The sequence below is a fragment of the Petaurus breviceps genome, unplaced genomic scaffold (assembly GCF_028583685.1).
Source record: "Petaurus breviceps papuanus isolate PSGF00001 unplaced genomic scaffold, PetGlider_PUasm1.0 38, whole genome shotgun sequence".
NCBI lineage: Eukaryota > Metazoa > Chordata > Mammalia > Diprotodontia > Petauridae > Petaurus > Petaurus breviceps.
The window spans coordinates 36,196,694-36,219,793 of NW_027186304.1; the positions used below are offsets into that span (position 1 = coordinate 36,196,694).

At 37.8% G+C, this 23,100-nt stretch overlaps 1 protein-coding gene across 6 annotated transcripts in view; it reads left to right on the plus strand.

Annotated features, from left to right (window-relative positions):
• The window catches only part of GATA6 (GATA binding protein 6), a 44,765-nt gene that overhangs the window by 11,447 nt on the left and 10,218 nt on the right, over window positions 1–23,100 (plus strand). For all 6 annotated transcript variants that reach the window (XM_069099765.1, XM_069099763.1, XM_069099767.1 and 3 more), the window contains exons 4-6: window positions 1,874–1,999; window positions 3,279–3,366; window positions 3,466–3,569. In XM_069099765.1, the coding sequence (XP_068955866.1) occupies window positions 1,874–1,999; window positions 3,279–3,366; window positions 3,466–3,569 (318 nt within the window). The remainder of the gene's footprint in view (window positions 1–1,873; window positions 2,000–3,278; window positions 3,367–3,465; window positions 3,570–23,100) is intronic.

The window sequence follows — 23,100 nt, forward strand, 5'->3', positions numbered from 1 at the left end:
ACTTTGCAGTTTAAGGTCTTTCAAAAATTAGTCTAGTATAGGTCTGACTTGTTCTGTTCTGTATCTGCTTGCATTCTCAGTGTACATAAAGAGATGAAATCCTTTGTAGTCCCTCTGAATTAAATGTTTATATCTAATAATGTGGATTATAATATCTCACATTTATAGAGCTTCAACTGCTTTCCTCACAATAACCTCGTGAGGTTGGTAGTACCTCTGTTATTTAACATTTCTCATTTTATAGATGAGGAAACTGAGGTTCAGAGAGGTAAGTGACCTATCCAGGGTCACATTGCTGCTAGTAACTGCCAGAACCATGTCTCTTTACATGAAAGACTGTTCTGTTCAAAGATTATTCTTTTGACTCCCTCAGGCTGTCTCTGAAGGGTTAGGCTTCCATGCTTTGATAACTTTCAGAGTTTTTCCATTTTGCTGGCAGATTTGTTGCATTTTATGAGGCACTCTCCAGGTCTTCACAATGACCTCCTAATTTAATTTGCATAGCTAAGTTTTATTCCTTTACCTCATGTAGGGTTTTTTTTTTTTTTTTAAAAAAAGGATATTAAAATACTTCTGTCCTTTAGTTTCCCACCACCTTTCATATTTTTGGATAACTAGATAGATTCCATTTGGAAAACAATTTGAAACCAAATTTCTAATGTTAGGGATCTAATGATTTTAAAAGTTTGGACATTTTAATAGCTTCAAGGCTCATCCATTTTAATTTTAGAATTAAACAACTGAGAATCTGGGTAAAACTAATTCCTTTTAATGATGCCATGGACAAAGTGGGGAGGTCAGTTCTTAAGTTCAACCTAGGTGAATCTGTATATCTTTACACAAAGTGCATTTATTACTTTATCTCCACAGTGAATGTCAATACAAATCAGGATGAGTGATCCTCATTTCTATCAGTGTAAATAAGACAATGTTAGCCACTAGTGTTAAAACAATGAAAATGTCTACATTCTCTAATCATCAGAAGAACAACAAAATTAGATGGGTAATAATAACTAATATAACAGTTGAATATAGTTGTTCTGCTTTGTAGAAATCTTCCAAGGTCAATTAAGAACAGTATATATAGAGATAATATAGCTCTCTCCCTGTCCCTTCCCTCTTTGTGCCTACATTCCTTTTGTCAGTTATTAGCTTGCTCCTTTCTGAAAAGCATAATTACCTTAATTCTGCATTTGGGAAAATGGAGATGAAAAGTTCAGAGGGCCTCAGCCTAAAGCAATCTAGCAAATAATGGTTCCTCAGAGATTGGGTTTCCCAACACCTCACCTAGATATAATGATTGACTATTGACTATCACAATAGGGAGGATGGTCATATTGTGTCCTCACCTAGTCATAGCCATAAGTTTCATAAGTTTGGAATACAAAATACACTTGGTAACCTTTTAAACTGCAGACCTTGACTATTTCATTTAAACAAAAATAAAAGCAAAATCCTCCAATATCAATGGCTAGGAAGTACTTCCAAGTTCTTATGAGAAAAAACTGTTTCAAACATATTCTCAAGGTGATGGTGCTGCTAATAGCTTTGAGCCAGAACCAATTACGGCGATATTGCACGGATACTTATCAACGGCTATTTTATGAAATAGAGTAATACACCATAGCAAATCTGCTTATCAGATCTGTGAGATAAATCATACCATATAAGCCTCTAGCATGTAGTCTTGATCCAGGAAGAATTATAGCTGATTAATTTTATTTCCTGCTTTTGCATTTCTCTTTTTCCGGGTATTTTAGTTCTCAGAAAAGCCAAATGATGTGATTTGCCAGTGCTAGGGAAGCCAGACATTAAAGGACACAAGCAGATGGATATTTCTTCCAAAGTTTGATTTATTTGTTCTTGTTTCTAGCCTTCAACACGGCGGCTTGGTTTATCCTGTGCCAACTGTCACACCACAACCACCACCCTGTGGCGTAGAAATGCGGAGGGTGAACCTGTTTGCAATGCATGTGGGCTCTACATGAAACTTCATGGGGTACGTTGTTATTTAATGTGGTTTTACACCAGTGATGCAATTTAATGTGGTTTTACATCATCAGATAGTCAGTGTGACTCTGGTAGGATTAGTGCATGCCCAGTGAACTGAAATGTTTAAAAAAAAAAAAGAAAGGAAAAAGACGGAGAAACATTCAGGATATTGTGTTTGATAAAAGTGTCAGAACTCTTTCACAAAGATAAAGAAAAGCAGGAATAAGCAAGCAAGCAAACAAACAATAAAAAGCTCTAACAAAATCACACAGACTGACCTATTATGAGTGTGAGAAAATCAGTATAGCTTTTTAATCTTACTTTGTATGTGTGCTAAATAGGTACAAGATATCAGTCTTTTTGTTAACAGTTCCAGCCATTTTCATTTTGAAATGTGACAGAAAATACCATCGACAAGTAGAGCTTCTTTATTTTTAATTTTTGCTTTTTGGAGGGGGAAAGGCAGAGCAATTGGGGTTAAGTGACTTGCCCAAGGTCACATGGCTAGTAAGTGTTAAGTGTCTGAGGCCGAATTTGAACTCAGGTCCTCCTGACTCCAGGGCCAGTGCTCTATTCACCGTGCCACCTAGCCACCCAGGCTTCTTTATTTTTAAGGGGGGGTCCAGGGAAGGTGTGGGATATGGTAATAAGTATGTAAACATTGTTGAAATTGTAAATTGGATTTACAGTTTTTCTTTAGAATGAAAAATTTATTTTATTGCTTTTCTCCCCCCCCAGGTGATTTAGGAAAAAAAAGAGCTAAAGTGAAGAAATAGAAATGTTTTATCTAGCAAATCATTCCTTTCTTTTTTTTTTATGAAAGGATTCATTAACATGGAACTTCTTTATTTTAAAGGGGAGTGTGGAGATAGATTAACTATGTAAAAGTTATTGAAATCATCACTAAATCCTCAAATTGGGCCTCCAATTTTTCTTTAGAATGAAAAATTAATCTCTTGCTTTTTCCTCCCAATAAGTTGGACTGATTGAAATCACACACACACACATATATAATACTCAAAAAATGAAGTGGTAGAGGTGTTTTGTTCAGGAACTCCTTACCTTTTTTAATGAAAGGAGTCTATAATATTGAGATAGAGATGGCAAGCAATGCTAGCTTTGCACATATGAAATTATATTGCAAAACTGGTAGGACTGAGCTTTTATAGGTGTTCCTTTTACCTGATAGATCTGTCTGCAGAAGTCAGTTGCAGCTACAGTTTGATTTCTGCTCAATGAAGTATTTACTAAACTTTATGGTATGTGTGGAAATTTATTCCCCCCAGGTCCCCAGGCCACTTGCTATGAAGAAAGAGGGAATTCAAACCAGGAAGCGAAAACCAAAGAACATAAATAAGTCAAAGGCGTGCTCTGGTAAATATAAGAAAATAGAGTATTTGGTTGCAAAGTCTTTGCCAAAGTTTAGAAAGGAAGCAACATGTATAGTGATGGTGTTAATTATGTCTGTTTTAGGTAACAGTAACAATGCAGTTCCTATGACTCCAACTTCTACATCTTCTAACTCCGATGATTGCAGCAAAAATGCTTCTCCTACCACACACACCACAGCCTCAGGGGTGAGTGATAAAAAGACTACAGGACCTTCCCTTCTAAAGTCGGTTCTCTATAGTTTGTTATCTCAGCTTTTATCTTATCTAGTAGTTACAATAATCTAAACCAACAGTTTAGTTTAGTTAGCTGATACTCCAATAGGGTTTTTTTTTTTTTGAGGAAATTACATTTAAATGTAAACATATGACAAACCTAAGTACTTTACAAACCTCTTAATTAAGATCCATATCATTTTTTATGGTTAAATTAACCCATGTAAAACCAAAGAAGTTTTGGTTTGAAGAGCCTTAAATTGTTTTACTTCCAAGTTTTTATCTGAGTCTAGTCACATGTACTACAAATATAGATGAGAAAAAATACCAGGTCAACAGCCAACTGGAATCCAGGACTGATGGTATTTAAAAAGTCAGTTACTTTGGCTTATCGACTCTTGCTTTTATTATCTACTCAAAGCAAAGCCTCTTCTAATTTATTATGTATCTATACCCTGGGCTCTATTTCTGCTTTCGCCCTAGAGTCTTGTCCTCAGCTGTGTAATATCTTGCTTTCTTAAATGACTTTCTTTTTTCAAACCACGTTAATGATGTCACGGGTGGGTGGGTGGGTGGTAAGTAGCTTGTCAGTTGGGGGAGCAAGTCATTGTTGAGAAACCAAGCCATACAGGTTTAAGTGAGTAGAACCCAAGACTTCTAATTCTTAACTGCCCTTTCTATTGGATGCCAACCTGTCTTAAAGATCCTACTTTATCTATTTAATATATAATTTATTGTCAGAATATTTAAAAAAACCCTAAATCTATGATAATGTGACTTAAAGTTATCCTTTATTGGAAAACAAAACTCAAAACAAAAATTGTTGCTTAAAATGATTTTTTTGGTATGTCTCAATGTTCTCTAACCCAAATTCCTTCCAGCTGTTTCATTGCTGAAATATGCAGTTTCACTGTAAACTTTTCAAAAAGGGGGAAAAAAGAGAACCCTTTTCATTTGCTTTTGTTGTTTATAGATGCATCTTAAAGAATGCTTATTGGCTTTAGAGAAGATGGATTTGAGGGTATGAGATGATAATTTTACAAGGAAGACAGAGAACACATTAATTTTTGAGGATCTTGAGTGGAACGTATTAAACACGGGAAAAGTAAATACTAAAAAGACACTGAAAATTTTTTACTCTTTTTATTCCAGGCCTATAGAGCTATTATTACCTCTATAAACTGAATAATACAAGCCCATTTTCCTTTAAGCTTTATTGATAGCTGAACAAACTTTTTTTTTCTCCAAGGCATTCTATATAAGTAGACTATATTGCCCAAAGTCATTAGATAATTGTCAAGTTTATTTTATGTTTTTGTTTGATAAACTCCCCTCTCCCATACCCAGTTTGGATCTCCTAGTATAATAACAGGCACATTTTGTCCAACAATGGACACTGGGAAATAGAAACCATTCCGATAGAGAGTGGTTATTCTTTTGTGGTTCCTATTTTAAAATGTCAAAACGAGCTACTAGTGATTGAAATCTATTGCCCTCAGGGGGGAAAAAGCATACTTAGTAAACATATCTGTGGTCCTCAGAAGCAATGGAATGTTGACTCTAGTTGCTTCTGTTTGGTGTCCTTGGATTTGGATACGAAGGTCTGCCCCAGGGGTGGGGTTTTCTTGTCACAGGTCTGGTCAGTGGTGGTTATTATTATTATTTTTAGTGAGTCACATTGTTGGAATCAGCCCAGAGAGGGGAGAATATGGCCCACCTGGTAGGGAGCGAACTTTGGAAGACTGTAGAGGATTTTGGCCACTTAGTCATTTTTTCTATCCAGAGTAAAGGTCAGTTCCCTGTTTAAGGGCCAGGAAAGGCAAAACAACACACGGGCTTTTGGAGTTGTTTGGAGCTGTTTGGAGAAGGAGAGATGAACCTCATCACTAGTTCCTCTTCTGTTGCAAACCATGTGTCTGCCATGCTGGGCTGGGTCCCCACTCCACACTAGGTCCATTGGAGCCTGTGGCTATTAGCTTTAGGCTGGGTCCCATTTCTGCGTGACTTGCTCATGGAGTAAGCTGCAAGTAGGAGATGTGCAGAGAAGCACAGCTAACCATCTTCCAACCCCCCTCCCCCCAAAAAGTTCCTTTACCAATATTTCACAGGTGGAGGCACTGATAATCCCAGTTAGTCTTAACTCTACCATTGGCCATTTGGAGAGACAATTGCTGAATTTTGCATATATTTTTTCCTGTACATGTACATGAGATAACAAGCATGTATTATCTCCCCTCTTAGGGTGAAGTTTCCTTGAAGGCAGACTAATTTTTGTCTGTATCCCCAGGAGCTCATTTCTTGTTGACTGATTGAGAAACCTCTTCCTACTACGTGCTTTCACTCCCAAAACATAAGTGGTCCAGAAATCAAACTTTTGTGATCTGCAGACTTCTGGAGCTCTCTTTCCCTCTCTGCCTTCAGCTAAACTCATCCCCAGAATATCGTTAATATCCTCTTCCTCGACATCACCTTTAGGGGGAGATTTTGGGCAGTTTGCATCTTGGGGAACTTTGCATACTTTAGGTTCTGTATTGTGGGGTTTCCTTGAAACGCTTCTCTCCAACTTGAGTATCAGCCACTATAGATGAGGAGGGAGAAGAAGCTTGAGGAATTTTGGAGGGTCTAAATTACTTAGGGGAAAGAGGGACACTTTCCTTGGAATAGGGGTCATGGTTCTTTTGGTGCCTCACTGGCCATCATACCATCACACCAGACTTGGTGTCTGTTGGAGATGAGTTGGCAGTCAATAATAGTACTTCTTTGTGTCATTTTCCCAAGTGACCCTGGTACAGAGTTAGAGGACTGTTTATAATTTTCTGACTAATTTTTGTGGATTTTGAAATTGTGCCATAATCAATCATTATTCAAGGAAGGGACCTTATGCCTATTCATTTTGTGGATAAGGAAGCTGAGATGCAGAAGGCTAAAGGACTGAGGAAAGGGCACAAAAAACTGAAATTCAAGTCTAGATTTCCTGATGTCTGGTCCAATACTATTTTCTTTTCTTTTCTTTTTTTTTTTTTTAAAGCAATCGGGGTTAAGTAACTTGCTCAAGGTTACACGGCCAGTTATTATTTCTGGGTGTGGTGCTAAGTATCTGAGCCCAGATTTGATCCAGGTCATCCCGACACTGGAGCCGGTGCTTTTACTGGCTGAGCCACCTGGCCGCCCTCCAATACTATTTCCACTGTGCCATGGAAAGCCAAGGTTCATTGGTGTAGTGGAAAGACAATCCTGAATTAAAATCCCGCCTCCGACCCTTACTTGGTGGTGTGACCTTGTGGAAATGATCTAATTTCAGAGCTGGAAGGGACTGCAGGGGCCATCTTATCTTGGATTGGCCATTTTATCTTGGATATGAATGAGTCCCCTCTATAACATGCTCAAGAAGTGATCATCTGACTTATTCTTGAAGATCTCTAGTGCTGGAGAATTCACTACTCCTGAACCCCTTCTATTTTCAGATAGATCTAGTTGTTAGGTATTTTATTCTTAGGTTGTGCTGAAATCTCTTTGCCTCCCATTTCCCCACTAAATAAATTGACTTCCTTTTCTACATGACAACCATTCAAACATTGGAGGGAAATAATCATGCCTCCACCTAAGACTTCCCTTTTCCAGGATTAATATACTGAGTTGCTTCAATTTAATCCTTATGTGTCATAAACTTGAGGATCCTAATCAGGATGAATGCCCTTCACCAACCCCTTTTCATTACTCCCCAGTTTATCAGTGTCTTTTCTAATATAATGCCTAGAACTGAAAACTGAAAACAATATTCAAGTCTGTTCAGGGTGCAGTATAATGGACTTTCTCCTTCCTGGTCCCAGTATAATACTATATGCAGGGGCTTGCTAGAGTCACCTTGTACCATCTTGAACTGATTGTAAAATTTTCTGTGTGAGCATGTACATATCAGAAATCGGCAAATTCTATGAATCAGAGCTTGATTTTTTAATTTGTTGATTGTCTAGATTTACAAAGTAGTGAATAAAATGTTATTAATGAAGATCAAAATGGATTTTCTCCAGAAAGTCTGCTGTCAAACATTATCAGCATATCTATGAATACACTCTCAATATCTATGAATATGAATCTCATATCTATGAATACCTCTCAATACAGCCTAAGAAAACATTCACTTTTTTGGAGGCTGTATTTCACTGTTTGTCCCTGTTGAACTTGGAGTTCACTAAAACACTTAGACTTTTCTAACATGATCTTTCTAGTTATGTCTTCATGTTGTACTCATGAAATTGATTTTTTTTTTTTTTGCTTTTTGGAGAGGGGAAGGCAGGGCAGTTGGGGTTAAGTGACTTGCCCAAGGCTAGTAAGTGTTAAGTATCTGAGGTCATATTTGAACTCCGGTCCTCCTGATTCCAGGGTCAGTGCTCTATTCACTGCAACACCTAGCCACCCAGAAGTTGATTTTTTTTAACCCAAGTATAAGACTTTGCATTCATTTATGTCATCTTTTGTCATAGTCATCTTATTAGCTTTAATTATAGCTTTTCAAGATCTTGGCTCACTAACTTAAGCCTGCTTACTTTAGTCTTCCCTCTTCCCTCTTTTGGAAACCAGAACAATAGATGCTCTTCTCTAGTCCTCCAGTCCCTTTCCCATGCTCCATGTTCCTTTTTCTTTCAAAGATCACTGATGGTGGCATAGCAGCCATATCTGCCAATTCTTTCAGTATCCTGGAGTGTAATGTAGCATATCTGGGCATGGTCACTTGAATTCATCAGGGGCATCTGAGTATTTTATTATGTACTTAATTATCTTGGGTTTCAACTCCCTATTATCCATTTCTGTTCTGTCCTTTCCAACCCAAATATCATTCTCCTTAGTAGAAAAAACAGAAGTAAAGATTGAGCATTCCTCTGTCACCTGATATTGATCCATTTGCCCTTAGCCATAGTCCTGTTTTTTGACCTCTTTTCCTTAATACACCTAAAAATCTTATTTTTCATTGGTCTTAGCCTTCTTTGGCAACCTGAACTCATTCTGAATTTTGGCACTTCAGACGCTATTCTTCTGGGGTTATGGCATTCTTTTGTATTAATCCTCTGTGACCTACCCATGTTTCCATATCCTCTATATGCCTTTGCAGATTTTTAAATTGGTGTCTGAGTGCATCCACACCAATCTCTTTAGCCATGTCCCTCTTTTTCTTCTCCTTAGAATTGTTTCTTTGTGTCAGAATTTCAGTCTTCAGAGTTAGCTCTCTGATTTTGCCTGTAGAATTTTCAGTCATTGGAACCTCTTTTTGCTTTCTCGGAATGCTATGAAATCTGTTCTTTCAAAATCTAGAGTGTGTGTTAAATGATACCTGGATTTCTTCTCCTCTGTTGAAAATAGTAATATGGTGGGGTGATTTCCCCTGTAAGGTTCCCATCATTTCCACTTCAGTAACCAGTTCCATGTTTGTAAGTATTAGGTCCAAGACAGAATTTTCCCTCATTCTTTCCTCCACCTTTTAAAGAATAAAATTGTCATTAAGTCTAGTCAAGAAATTATTACCTATTCTGCTCTTTTGAGATAGAAACAGAGACACAGAGAGAGAGACAGACAGAGATAGGCGGGGAAAGAGAGGGACAGAGAGAGAGAGACAAAGACAGAGACATAGGACAAAAATGGAGAGACTTGAGGTCTGTGCTCCTCATTTTCATCTTTCTGTCCAGATGATTTGTAGTATGGTCTAGTGACCACATTAGTCATTAGATGACATTATTAGTCACAATAATGTGGTCATTAGACCATTAACAAGCTCTAATGACCATATTATTTCTGATTCTGTCTCATATGATCTTCACCCAAATGTTCTCTGGCCTGTTTCTTCTCTTCTTGGTCCTAGATTTCCCCACATGGCTTTATATTTCTAGCATACAGCGCTAGTCCACCCCAAACACTTTTATTTAACCCATTCACTTCCACCTGCATAACATGATTTTCTTCATGGTTTTCATTTCAGCAAGTCTGTGAGATCAAACTTGATTCTCTGCATTAGCATCTCTGGTTTACTTTGTTACCTGTAATTTTTTTTTAATTAAAAAAATTTTTTTTTGGCTTTTTGGAGGAGGGAAGACAGGGCAATTGAGGTTAAGTGACTTGACCAAGGTCACATGGCTAGTTTTTGTGTTAAGTGTCTGAGGCTGGATTTGAACTCAGGTCCTCCTGACTCCAGGGCCAGTGCTCTATTCACTGTGCCACCTAGCTGCCCCTTACCTGTAATTTTTGTATTAGTATGTAGCTAACCATGGGTTTCATTACCTCCTCTGGAGAGACAATTTATGCTATTATTGTCCTTCCTAAATTATAATTACTTTCCGTGGTGCCCATCTATGTAGGATACATATAGGAGATAATCTCTATTTCAGTTTAACATGTTTTAAAAAAGATTTCTGAGGTAATAGGCAAATTACCTTATACCTGACAGGGAAGCTTATCATTCCTCTCTTTTAATCTGTTTCCCAGAATTCTCAATCCTGTTCTTATATATTATTTCCCCAAATTTGCTTTTCTCTTCCAAAGACCTTGCCTACATTAGTCAGCCGTGATGAAAATGCTACTTGTGCCCCTATGATTCTCAATTTCTTGCTCAAAGTTTTATAAATATTCGTAGTAATGTTTTCTTTCTAAGCCATTTAACCTCTCTGAGCCTCAGTTTTTCTCATCTGTAGAACAGAGATAGCAAGAGGCACATTCATTACATGGCTCACCTGGGTTTGAGGTTCAGATGATGCCATGTCTGAAAAGCTCTTTGCAAGTTATAGCTATCGGTGATTATCATAACTGATAGTAGTTTAATCTTAAGTTTAAGTCTTATGATACTTGGTCAATCTTGAGCTTATCTTAGTGAGGTGAGGAAATAGAGGAGCATTTTTTTTTTTTTTGCTTTTTTGGAGGGGGGAAGGCAGGGCAATTGGGGTTAAGTAACTTGCCCAAGGTCACATGGCTAGTAAGTGTTAAGTGTCTAGGGTTGGATTTGAACTCAGGTCCTCCTGACCCCAGGGCTGGTGCTCTATTCACTGTGCCACCTAGCTGTCCCTAGAGGAGCATTTTTTTTGTTTTGAAGTGAGAAGCTGTAGTTGCAAACCAAAAGAAATTTGCTATAATTCTGACAGAGCTATTCTTCTTTCAGTAATAATAACACCTAGCATTTATATAGTGCTTTGAAGTTCCCAAATCACTTTACATCTATTATCTCATTTGATCTTCAAAATAATCCTGGGTGGTGAGTGCTATTATTCCCATTTTACAGATGAGGAAACTGAGACAGATAGAGTCACACAGCTAGTAAGTTTCTGGGCCTGCATTTAAACTCTGATCTTCCTGCATCCAGTTCCAGCACTATGTCTACTGCGCTACCTAGCTAAGGTCATCAGCCACTCACAGAACAACACTGTCAATGATGTTGTTTTTGTGCATAAAAGTCCACAATCTGTAACAGGTAGAGAAATCAAATCCTACCCAAATGGAGGGATAGTTGTGTTCTAGCAGGAAAGACGCTCAATGTGAAATCCAATAACCTGGGTTCAGGTTTTGGCCTGGTGGCTAAGTAGTTGTATGTTCTTGGACAAATCACATCCATTTTCTGGGATTCATATCTTTACCTGTAAAAGGAGTTAGACTATGTTATCTCTAAACTCCTTTGTATTCCTTAAGATCCTGTGATGCTATGAGACCTGTAATCAAAGGCAATCTCTCTAGTGTCTAGATAGAAATCTAGTTGGCATTCAAGTCACACAGAGGCCAAGGACTGAAAATAGGTCACAGTATTAGTGAAGTACAAGTTTCACTTTCAATTGGGAATTACAGGTTTATAGTTTTAGAACTGAAAGGCATCTTAAGGGCCCTTAAACTTAGCACAGTGCTTGATTCATGTTGCTATCCAACTCTTTGTGACCCCATTTGGGGTTTTCTTGGCAAAGATGGTGGAATGATTTGCCATTTCCTTTTCCAGTTCATTTTACAGATGAAGAAACTGAGGCAAACAGGGTTAAGTGATTTGCCCAGGGTCACACAGCTAGTAAGTATCTGAGGTTAGATTTGAACTCAGGAAGATGACTCTTTCTGACTTCAGGCCTGGCACTGTCCCCTGTACTACCTAACTGCCCCCTCAAGGGCATATATACAGTCTAGTAAAGGGATATAATAACCCTAATTAGTTTGATAAACAATATTAGGGAATATATGCAGCCCTATCCTTAGCTCCAGTTCCACATCAGTGACTGTTTACTGGACATTTCTAACAGGATGTTCTGTAGGCACCTCAAACTCAAACTTAGTGTTTTTTCCTTCTAAAACAGACCTTTTCTTCTCATTTCTCTATTTCTGGTGAAGGTAAAACACCATTATTCCAATCACTTATGTCTGCAACATCAGTCAGTCACTCTCAGCTTGACGTTCCCTTTCACTTTACATTTAATCAAGGTTCTGCCACATCTCATGAATCAGAACATGGCTACCACCCTATTTCAGACCTTCATTACCCACACCCTAAGCCCAGGGGTAAGAAGCCTTCAGCCTCAAGGCCACATGTGGCCCTCTAGGTCCTCAAGTGACGCCCTTTGGCTGAATCCAAACTTTTATTTTTTAAGGGGATAAGGATTTGTTCTGTAAAACTTGGAGTCAGTCAAAAGGCTCTACCCAAGGACCTAGAAGGTCACATGTGGCTTCAAGGCCTCAGGTTTTCCATCCTTGGAGAGACCTAGACCATTGAGCCAGCCTCTTAGTTCATCTCCCTGACCCCCCAAGTATTTGTTTTCTCCCTTCTCCAGCTCATCCTTCAGGGAGTTATCAAAGTGATATTCCTAAAACACAAGTCAGCCATTTGCTGTTTGGTATGTAAAACCTTTAAAACATGACTCCAGCTGACATTTCTAGGCTGAGAATGGAAGGAAGCTTATTGAAAGCAGAGAGAATCCTTTTTGCCTGAATTTGTATCCCCAGCACTTAGCATAATGTCTGGCATGTAGTAAGTGTTTTAATAAATACTTTTTCATTTTTACATTCATTCACAGATCACTGACCTCATATACACTCTGCTTTTTTTTTTTTTTGCCAAACTAGCCTCCTGGCTATCCTTTGTACATAACTTCTCATGTCTCGATTCCGTGCTTTTGGGTAGGCCATTCTCCTGGGATGAATTGCCACCTCACCTCTGCTTATTAGAATTTCCAGTCTTTTTGAAAGCCACATGCTGTCTCCTACATAGGCCTCCTCTTTCCAGCTGTTAATGTGCACCACTGAACTCACCTTATATTTATTTTGTACATAATTTGTATTTATTTAACATTTGTATATATTGTTTCCCCCCTGGAACCCAAGCTACTCTGCTGGCAGGGGCTGTTTTGCCTTTGTATGTCTCATGATTGGTAGATCTGCTGCCAATCTCAGAACTAGGAAAGCCTGATTTTAAGACTTATCTTTTACATTTAAATTGGTTGTGTGACACTTGGCAAACCATTCCACTCCTTAGTGCAGTTCTCTTGAGAACTTTGGGTTCTTAGGGTAATAGGTGAGTTGGGTAATAGGTGAATTGCCAGTAAGTTGCTAGTCTGTAGTGGTAGAGTGAGTTTTCCTTACTTGGGAGTACCTCCATCATCATCATAATCATCATTGCCATCATCATCACTAGCATTTATTTGGGGCTTTAAAGCTGGCAAAGCGCTTTACATGTATTATCTCATTTACATATATTTACTTGCATAATTAATTTATAATACTTGCATATATTAACTCATAACCCTGGGTGGAAGGTGCCACCATTATCCCCATTTTAAAGATGAGGAAACTGAGAACATAGTGTCTGTGCTTAATAAATATTTTATTGATCGAGGGGAATGGTATCCCATACCAACTAAATCAAAAGTTTGGATGTTTTCTCTCCAAATGAACAAACAAAACAAAACTCAATGAGAAAACAACCTAAAAACCAAAATCCTTAGTGCCTAGTACAGTGTCTGGCAGAGTTGGCATTTAATAAATGCTTGTTTATTGATTTACATACCTTTCCCTTTTTTAATCAGTGTTAGAAAGTTCTGAGGAGAAAAGACTGATCTCTGCAGGGGCTTCAGGAAAGTATATAGCTTTATCTCTCTATTCCTGTTGGAGGAGGGATGACCAGATCTATAGCAGGTGACAGTATCTGGAGAGGGAAGCACTTACTCTATCTTGAGCAAAAGGGCACATAATTTACAGCTTTAAGCCTTAACAAAGTGGTTTCCTTACAACCGCTGGGAGGTGATCATGTGTTATTATTCCCATTTTACAAATGAGGAAACTGAGGCTGTGTGAGGTGAACTGTCTTGCCCGTAGTCACACACACATTCAGCATGTGAATTCAGGTCTCTTTTCTGTAAGTACTTTTCATGGATTCACTGATCACACTGTCTCTACCTGTAACGTAAATAGGCATCCTATGAAACACTTAGAGCATATGACCTGATACAAATGCATTACTTGTCATCTTTCCTTTCCCTGGCTTGCTTTTTTTGGAGGTTTATCATAACACTCTTACTGTGGTAAAATTGTATGTAATTCATTGCAAAAAGATATTTTTTGGGCAGAGATATTGATAATCAATACTCTAAATTAGCTTAATTTCAGTAGATTAAATTTGTTTAATTTTAGGTACTTTTAAGCCAGATATATTCAATTTAGTACCTTCAATGGTAGTATCTTCCCTCTGTTGATGATATTTAGAATTTATCCCATATATGTTTTGTTTGTGTATAGCAGTAGTTTGCATTCTGTCTCCTTTAGACTGTGAGGTTTTTGAGAGCAAGGAATGCTTGAAACAGAGCAGACATTCAAGAAATACTTGCTGATTGACTCCGTACTTAAAGGGTTTTGGGGGTCAGTTTCATCTAATATGGCTAATATTCTCTAATCTTACATATCAGATATACATAATCTTACATACAGATGTAGGTGTATGTTTGGTATAACTAATGACTGTTTTAATAACAGTTTTTCAAATTGTTGTTTGGGAGTGCAAAACCATAGCAATAGTATTTCTCATTTACAAGATTCCTAAATAGAATTGGTTTCATCATTCTTTAACTAATAATAGTCATAGAATGATAGTGTTGGAAGGAGCTTATCTAGCCCTATCCCATATTTATTTTATTTTTAATCTTATTTTATTCCTGTTTTTCCATCAGTTAAAAACTTATCCCACTGGGGCAGCTAGGTGGCGCAGTGAATAGAGCACTGGCCCTGGAGTCAGGAGGACCTGAGTTCAAATTCAGACTCAGACACTTGACACACTAGCTGTGTGACTTTGGGCAAGCCACTTAACCCCAATTGCCCTCTGAAAAGCAAAAAAAACAAACAAACAAATTTATCCCACACTATCTCCTACCTATTGAGCCATCCCTTATAATAGAGAATAAAAAAGAGAAAAAAATCTGTTTTCAGCAAAACTAAGTATCACATCAGTCATAATTGATGATATATGACTTTATTCCATATCCATAACCTTCCATTTCTGCAAAGAAGGGAGGTGCATTTCTTCAATTTTTCCAAGTTGTCAAACTTGGTCATAATTATGCAGTCTTTTTCTTTTGCTTTTCCATTCTTCCTGTTTATATTGTTATAGTCTTTGTGTGTGTCGTTTCCCTGGTTCTATTTACTTCACTTTCTATCTGTTCATATATGCCATCTCAAGTTTCTTTGAATTTTTCTTATTTGTCCTCATTTTAAAGATTAAAAAGTGATGGATTATTTTGGTGGAAAAATGACTAAAATGAGGTTAGAAATGGAAACTTAAAATTTCGAATAACCAAAAAGGAAATTCTAGTTTTTATGTGTATTAGCTTTTATGATGTTCATGTGTTTTTATCATGCCTTGGTGCTTTTGCTTGCATTCTCATTTGAACTCTGTGAGGTAGGGAATGATGCTGGACCTAGTTCCTACCTGCTTCAGAGGTCAATTGCTAAATTTTCAGTGTGAGCACTTACTCTTCAGAAATTGGCAAACTCTACAAATCAAGGTTTGAGTGATTGTTTTGTTGATCATTTAGACTTAAGAAAGTGATGGAGAAAATTATAATAATGCAGCTATACATTTTTTCACCCAGAGAGCTGGATGTTTAGCATTTACAAATATACCTTCCATGATAACTCACATTGAGAATGGTTTAAGGTTTACAAAGAGTCGGCACTTTTCCCCACAAATAATCCTGTGAGACTAAATAAATACGTGTCATTCCTTATTCCTTGACAGATGAAAAAACAGGTCAGAGAGGCTATGTGTGACTACCCCCAGTGTCATGTGGCTGGTCATTGGTGGAATTAGGACTTCTACCTGAGTCTTGTGACTCCCAAAGCTAATTTTTTAAAACTATACAATGTTCTAGAAATATTTGGCCTCTTTAAAATACTTCTATTATTAATGGAACCTCTCTGATAGTCCCATTAAAGTTACAAAGTCCAACATATAGTATTGAAATTATTGCCATAAAAAGTAACACAATATAATCAGGCTGGCATGCAGCTCTTTTGATAATTGACTCTTATTTCAGGGCACACTACTACCTTGCTAAAGAAACCTGAGCCAGCTCTGGATCAGATCTCTTATCCAGTCAGGCGTTAAGCCAGACCCTAGCCAGGGTCCCAAGCTCCTTTCTTTCTAGATGGTAGGAACCTATCTAGTTCTTACTTCTCTGTGAAGTATATTCTCTTCCTCTTTTCTTAAGACAAATAAAAATTTTTTTTTACCATTAATTTAAGTATTTGTGATTTTTTTAATGTCAACTACAATCCCAATATATCTTTCCTCCATACCAGAGAGCTATCTATCCTTTTTGACAAAACACTAAAAAAGGAAAACAAAAATAGTTCAGCAAAACTATGACAGATCAGATGGATCCAAATATGTTTATTATCTTTTAATTTTTCTTTATTTTTTTTTTGGAGAGGGAGGGCAGGGCAATTGGGGTCAAGTGACTTGCCCAAGGTCACACGACTAGTAAGTGTTAAGTGTCTGAGGCCGGATTTGTACTCAGGTCCTCCTGACTCCAGGGCTGGTGCTCTATTCACTGTGCCACCTAGCCATCCTCATCATTTAATTTTAAAATTCTGAATGTAAACATAAACAATCACCAAAACAGGAACATTTCCATTTGCAAAGTACAACATAAGAGGATTGTGTATAAAATTGAATCTATTCAGCATTGCTTGCTTTTAAAAATCGAATTCATCTTGTTACTTTCAAAACTATCCTGCTTGTCTGTACTTCCTTCTGAACTTCCTTCTGATCTTCTCTTGTACTTTTTAAAATGTTTCAATGGTTTTCCTATTTTTTTTGACTTTGGTAAGTCTTATCACTTTCTGTTCTAATCTATTTCCCTTCTAATTATTTCATTTTTCATCTTCCATTTCTTCTGGGTGTTCTTTTAGTACTTGTGGAAAATTCATTTTTTTCTTTGAGTTTCTGCTTGCAAGTTGTACTAGAATTTTTCTTCTAGGCTAGGATCTTTGGTTACATCTGGATAAATAATAATTCTTCATAGATCTTTGTCTCATTTACTTATCTCTCCTGTCTTAATTCTTGGATTGAGATTTTGTGCCTAGGGAAAGTTTTCCCTGTTGTTATAATTTTGCATGAGATAGTTGGCCCTGGTTGGTCTTAACCTGGGCCATCTGGATCCTTGTGCTGACCTAGAACTCCTTGAAGCTTTGAGGTTTTAGAACTTTGTATATTCAAGGCCTTCTATGATACCTCCTGATAGAATTCGGGGGAACTTAGAGTCTCTAGGCCTGGAGTGTCTCAGTCTGAATGCTGCTGAACCTGAACTGTTTGCTTCCAAAGTCCATGCTGTGGGTTTCCAAGCACCCTGGGGCTTTCTCAGAGGGAGCTCTCTTCACTCTTTGTTGTTTCTGGATCAAAAACACTGCAGGCTATTAGTCTCTCTGGCCTTTCTCTCTTGGTGCTTGTACTGGCAGATCCTCCTTTCCTATTGTCTTTTTATGACATTTTGTGCATTTCTGGGGTGGTTGAATTTTCTCCTTATATTTCTTGATCATTATTCTGTCTGTTGCTATTTTTAGTTTTTTGCTAGAGAAGGTATGTGGAAGCTGGGTTGTCTGCCTCTGTTCAGGCAGCCATCTTGACCAGAAGTCTCGAGTCCAAAATATAGGTAGTGTTCCACATCCAGAGTCTTCAACTCTGCAGAGAAAGCAGGGGGGATGGGCGTTGTCTAGTAGGCCAACAATTTAAAATTCCTATAGGAGCTGACATATAATTGTTTGTAAACTAGTCATAAATATTGAAAAAAGTTGCTTTTACTAAATAGTAAAGAGAGATGGATTCTTAGAGAGACCTTAGTACCTTTTCTAGCTACCTTGTAGTTCCTGGTTTTGATATTGTCTAACACAAACATTTGGAGAAGATAAAGAAGGACAGGTAAAAGGTATTTAATGTAAACTGTAATTTAACTTACATTACCGTGAACATTTTGTAGACTTAACTTCCAGTGAGATAGTAATCCCTCTCCCCCATTTATGTATTTATATATTTGTATGTATGTATGTGTGTATACATACATATACATATGTGCATTTAGGTGGCACAGGGGATAGAACACTGGGCTTGGAATCAAGAAGACTCGTCTTCATGAGTTCAAGTCTGACTTCAGATATTTTATTTGCTGTGACTCCGGGCAAGTCACTTAACCCTGTTTGCCTCAGTTTCCTCATATGTGAAATGAATTGGAGAAGGAAAGGGCAAACCATTCCATTATCTTTGACAAGAAAACATCAAAATGGGATCATGAAGAGTTGGATGTGACTGATATGACTGAATAAAAACAGCAAAAAAAAATTGAAAGTTGTCTTTCCGATAGATAGTAGCACATGAAATTGTCAGATGGATTAATAACTGGTTGAACAACCCAAATCAAAGAGTAGTTGTTGGTGGGTCAGTGTCAGCATAGCAGAAGGTCTCCAGTGGAGTACCCCAGGGGAGCTGTGCTGTTAAACCTTCTTATCATCGATATGAATAAAGGCACAGATCGTCTGCTGATCATATTTACTCAGATAGGTTTCCAAAAAACCTTTGTAATAAGTAGAACTATCCCAAAGTGCCATGACTGGCTCAGGAGGTGATGCATTTCCCCACCTTGGGGGTCTTTGAACAGAGACTGAACAATTGTGATTGGGGTGCCCGGTGGGTATGGGTTGGGTTAGATGGTCACTGGAGATGCTGTGATTCTAAAGAGTGTTGTTAATTGCTTCCACTTGGGAAGAAACCACTTCCCTTTTGAAACTATGTGGATTAGGGAACTTAAATAGGAAGAAAAGGGCTGACTAAAGGGTCAGAAGTTTAGTAAAGAGGTTGTTGTTACTTTTCACAAGTTTTTGGATCTTCTGAGGAAAGTCTTTCAGCAGACTGTAAAAGCAAACCCTATCTTTGCTTAACCATTTTACTTTGACCTTCAGGAAATCACCTCCATCAAATCTAGTTTCTTTTTATCTGTAAAATAAGTGGAAGTAATGTGTTCGTAGGCAGTGCTGACTCATGTGGAGTGATAGAGTGCAGATCCATAGATTGTTAGATCCTATCCCTTCATTTTACAGGTGAGGAAACTGAGGCCCTTAGCGATGAAGGTGTACATGGTCACAGAGCTAGCCAGCAAGCATCAGAGCCAGAAACTGAATCCAGATTGTCTAACTTCTCAAGGTCCTGCCTTTCATATAACCTTAGGTCTGAAAAGAGATTTTAGAGGTTGAAGAGTCCAGTGGTTTCCTTGTATAAATGAGGAAACTGAGGAAGGCCCAGAAGAGAGAGGTGATTTTCTCAGTCACACAGCTAGTAAATAGAAAATGAAATTCAAACCCATGCCTTCTGACTCCAAGTCCCTTGTTCTTCTTAAGACATCAGGATTGGAAGCATCTTAGACGTCTTCTAGTCCCACCTCCTCATATTAAAGATGAGGAAATTGAGAAGAAGTAATTTCCCCAAAGTCATGAAACAAGTTGGTTGGGGAGCAGGGACCGGAGGGCCCAGCTCTCCTCATAAAGGACTTTTTTTAGGACTTTTTCCGCTAGCCAGCATTAATAACTCAAAGTTGGGGCAGTAACTCAGAGCATTAGAGCATATGAGGGTTAGAGACCACTTTATCTTTAGTTCTCTGAAAACATTTTAAATAAAGGAAGATAAACTTGACTTTATAATAACTAATAACTATGAAGGGCAGCTAAATGGTGCCGTGGATAGAACACTGGGCCAAAAAGTCAGGAAGGCTCATCTTCTTGAGTTCAAATGTGACCTCAGACACTTACTAGCTGTGTGACCCAGGGCAAGTCACTTATCCCTGTTTACCTTAGTTTCCTCATTTGTAAAATGAGCTGGAGAAGGAAATGGTAAACCACTCCAGTATCTTTGCCGAGAAAACTCTCAATTGGGACAGCTAGGTGGTGTGGTGAATAGAGCACTGGCCCTGGAGTCAGGAGGACCCGAGTTCAAATACAGCCTCAGACACTTAACACTTATTAGCCATGTGACCTTGGGCAAGTCACTTAACCCTAATTGCCCTCCAAAAAGCAAAAAAACCCACAAAAAACCAAGACTGGGGCAGCTAGGTGGCCCCAATGAACAGAATGCCAGCCCTGGAGTCAGGAGGACCTGGGTTCAAATTCAGCCTTAGACACTTAACACTTACTAGATGTGTGACCTTGGGCAAGTCAGTTAACCCCAATTCCCCTGCCTTTCCCCTCCAAAAAAAAAAAGACAAAAAAGAAGAGAAAATCAAGGTCCCAAAGTTGTTTACAAATTCACATATACAAGTCAGTTCCTATATACATTCTCATATAAATGTGATATACATTTGTAGAAATGTAGTATGATAAAAATAGTGGAACTAGGAGGTGATATTAGGCTGAAAGAATAATAATAGAAGACAATAAAAATTTCTATGGTTGTTGGTGTAGCTAATGTGATTGTTAAGGTTCTATAAAATATTAAATATAAGACCGTATGTGTTGTGGAAATCCTGTTAAGGGTTTGCTTTAAATCCACACACAGTTGAATGCCAAACCTGTTAGTCAGTGTGTAAAATCAACTGTATTGTGGTTAGAAATCGTAGCTCCTTTGAAAAGCAATGAATCAGTCTGCAGCCTTGGTTGTGTTATTTGTTGCTTTTAGAAACCATTTACTTCTTATCAATGCATGATAAAAAATATTATCGATATCTTTGATAAAAGAGATTGTTTTTCTTTTTTTGGGGGGGGTTTGTCTCCCCAAGGCCTCACTCAATGCCTGGCACATGAATTGAATTTAAAATTGACTTCTATATAAACGGGGCTTCAAATTACAAAAAACATTTTGAAATGTTTTAGAAAAATATATATTGAGCACAATTCACTTGTTTGTGTGTGTAGATAGACACAGAAACATATAATGCCACATATGCCTACTTTTTGAGGTATTAAAAGTCCGAAGCACCTTTTCGTACATTTAAAATAAAAAAAAAATTACCTCCACAAGCCTCTGAGTGGTGAGGTGAATAGGCCTTATGATTACTGCATTTACGGATAAGAAAATTGAATGACTTCAGGAGGTCATAGACTGAAGCTGGGACTGAAACAGATGTCTCCTGACTCCTAAAACAGAGTCTAACCTTCCTAGGGAGTCGGCCAATCATCAGAGTTATTAATATCCTACTTACCACATGCTGCTATAAACCACGAATATAAATATTTTGCTGGTATTTTATCGCCTTGCTCCCTATGTGCCAGGCTCCCTTTCACTCACTTCACAGTGTGACTGACCACACTGGCCATGGTAATGCATGTTGTGGGTCACCTTGTCCAGGAGTTGGTGTTTGTGTGTGAATCTGTATGATTTCATGATGATATGTGCATGTGACTTCACTATATACAATTTCGTTGTGCTCTCCAGTTATGTGAGACTTTTTTCAAGACCTTATTTTCAACCCTTTTCTCTTGTTTGCTTTGGAAAATGTGGCATACAGTAGCAATCATGTATATTAATAAGCAGTACCAATAAATTAATATTAGTTTTCATTTAATCCACCCAGTTTATCACAGAATCATGGTTGATTAGGCAGGTGACTCATTGTTGTGATGTGAAAGGCAGAGTACTGGGTAAAGGAACGATAAGGGTTCACAGAAATTGTTTGCTTTTTAACCTGGCTACATGTTTTAAAGTATTTTGTTATAAGATCCAGCCTTCCTTTCTCCCTCAATCGCTCATCAAGAACTTATAAAATTGTCACCAAAGATGAAAAAAATATGTTACAGGAAAACATGACCGAAGTTTTAGAAATCTGGCCTAGAATGCTGTGAAATGTTATTGCTAAATGAATCTTCGAAGAAAATGAATTCCTTTACTGGAACAAAAGTAATTTATTATTCCTTTCATGGATGTCTGCCAAGATTGTTCCTAGCAATATGAAGCTCTAATGGGTCTGAAATCAAACACAGTCTGCGTTCACAATGTTGGTCTTCAGGAGAATCACCTTCTAGGGAAAAAGAAATATAGCAGTGGCCAGGACCTTTAGCAAAGATGCCTTGGAAGGGTTATACTTCACCTATCTAGATTACAGGCTTCTTTATGGACTGATTGTACAATCTAGAATTTACCCAGAGAAATTGTTTTTTACTAAGCACTATTCTTAATAAGTAGACAAGTTAAAAAAAAAAGAATAAACTATTGATTCCTGTGAGTAAATAAAATTACAAGTAAATGTCTGAAAGATGTTTAAACAATGAGGAAAACGCACTCTGCATTCAGTTGTTAATATGGGATAGAGCCACGGAACTGTAGGCCTGTATTCCCTGGTGCCACTTTTATTCTATTAAGGGCCAAGGATTTTCAACTCTAGGCTGTCTCTAATTTAAATATTAGAGTCATAAGGAAGCCTAAGTGTAGTTCAAAGTTTAAACTGAGAGATAGCTTAGATTAGGAGGGGAAAGCAGAATCAGCCGCCGACCGGGTTCCTGGTCCCGGCTCTCATTGACCATGACAAGTTACTGAGTCTTTCCTGGGCTTCCATTTTCCCTGCCCATTAAAGGAAGAAAATAATTCCTACCATCTGGTTCTCAGGGATCTTGTACATAGTGAGTGGGAGATGCCTACAGAATCCTTTGAAGTCCTGGAAGAACAGTGCTATTTAAATAAATTATTGGAAGTTAATAATGATACTCTTTGGTTTACATAGCATTTTTCATCTAGGGACCAGAAGGCACTTATGAATATCATCCCCATTTTGTTAATGGGGGAATTTGGAGACTTAGAGCTATTGTGTTAACAAAGTGACCTCCTTTTACAGGAGATTTTATTTCTCTGAGGGATGGCCACATTTTTTTCCCATGTTAGCAGTTCCTGGAGTTTTGTTATTGTTCTTTTCTTTCTTTCTTTCTTTCTTTCTTTCTTTCTTTCTTTCTTTCTTTCTTTCTTTCTTTCTTTCTTTCTTTCTTTCTTTCTTTCTTTCTCTCTTTCTCTCTTTCTCTCTTTCTCTCTTTCTCTCTTTCT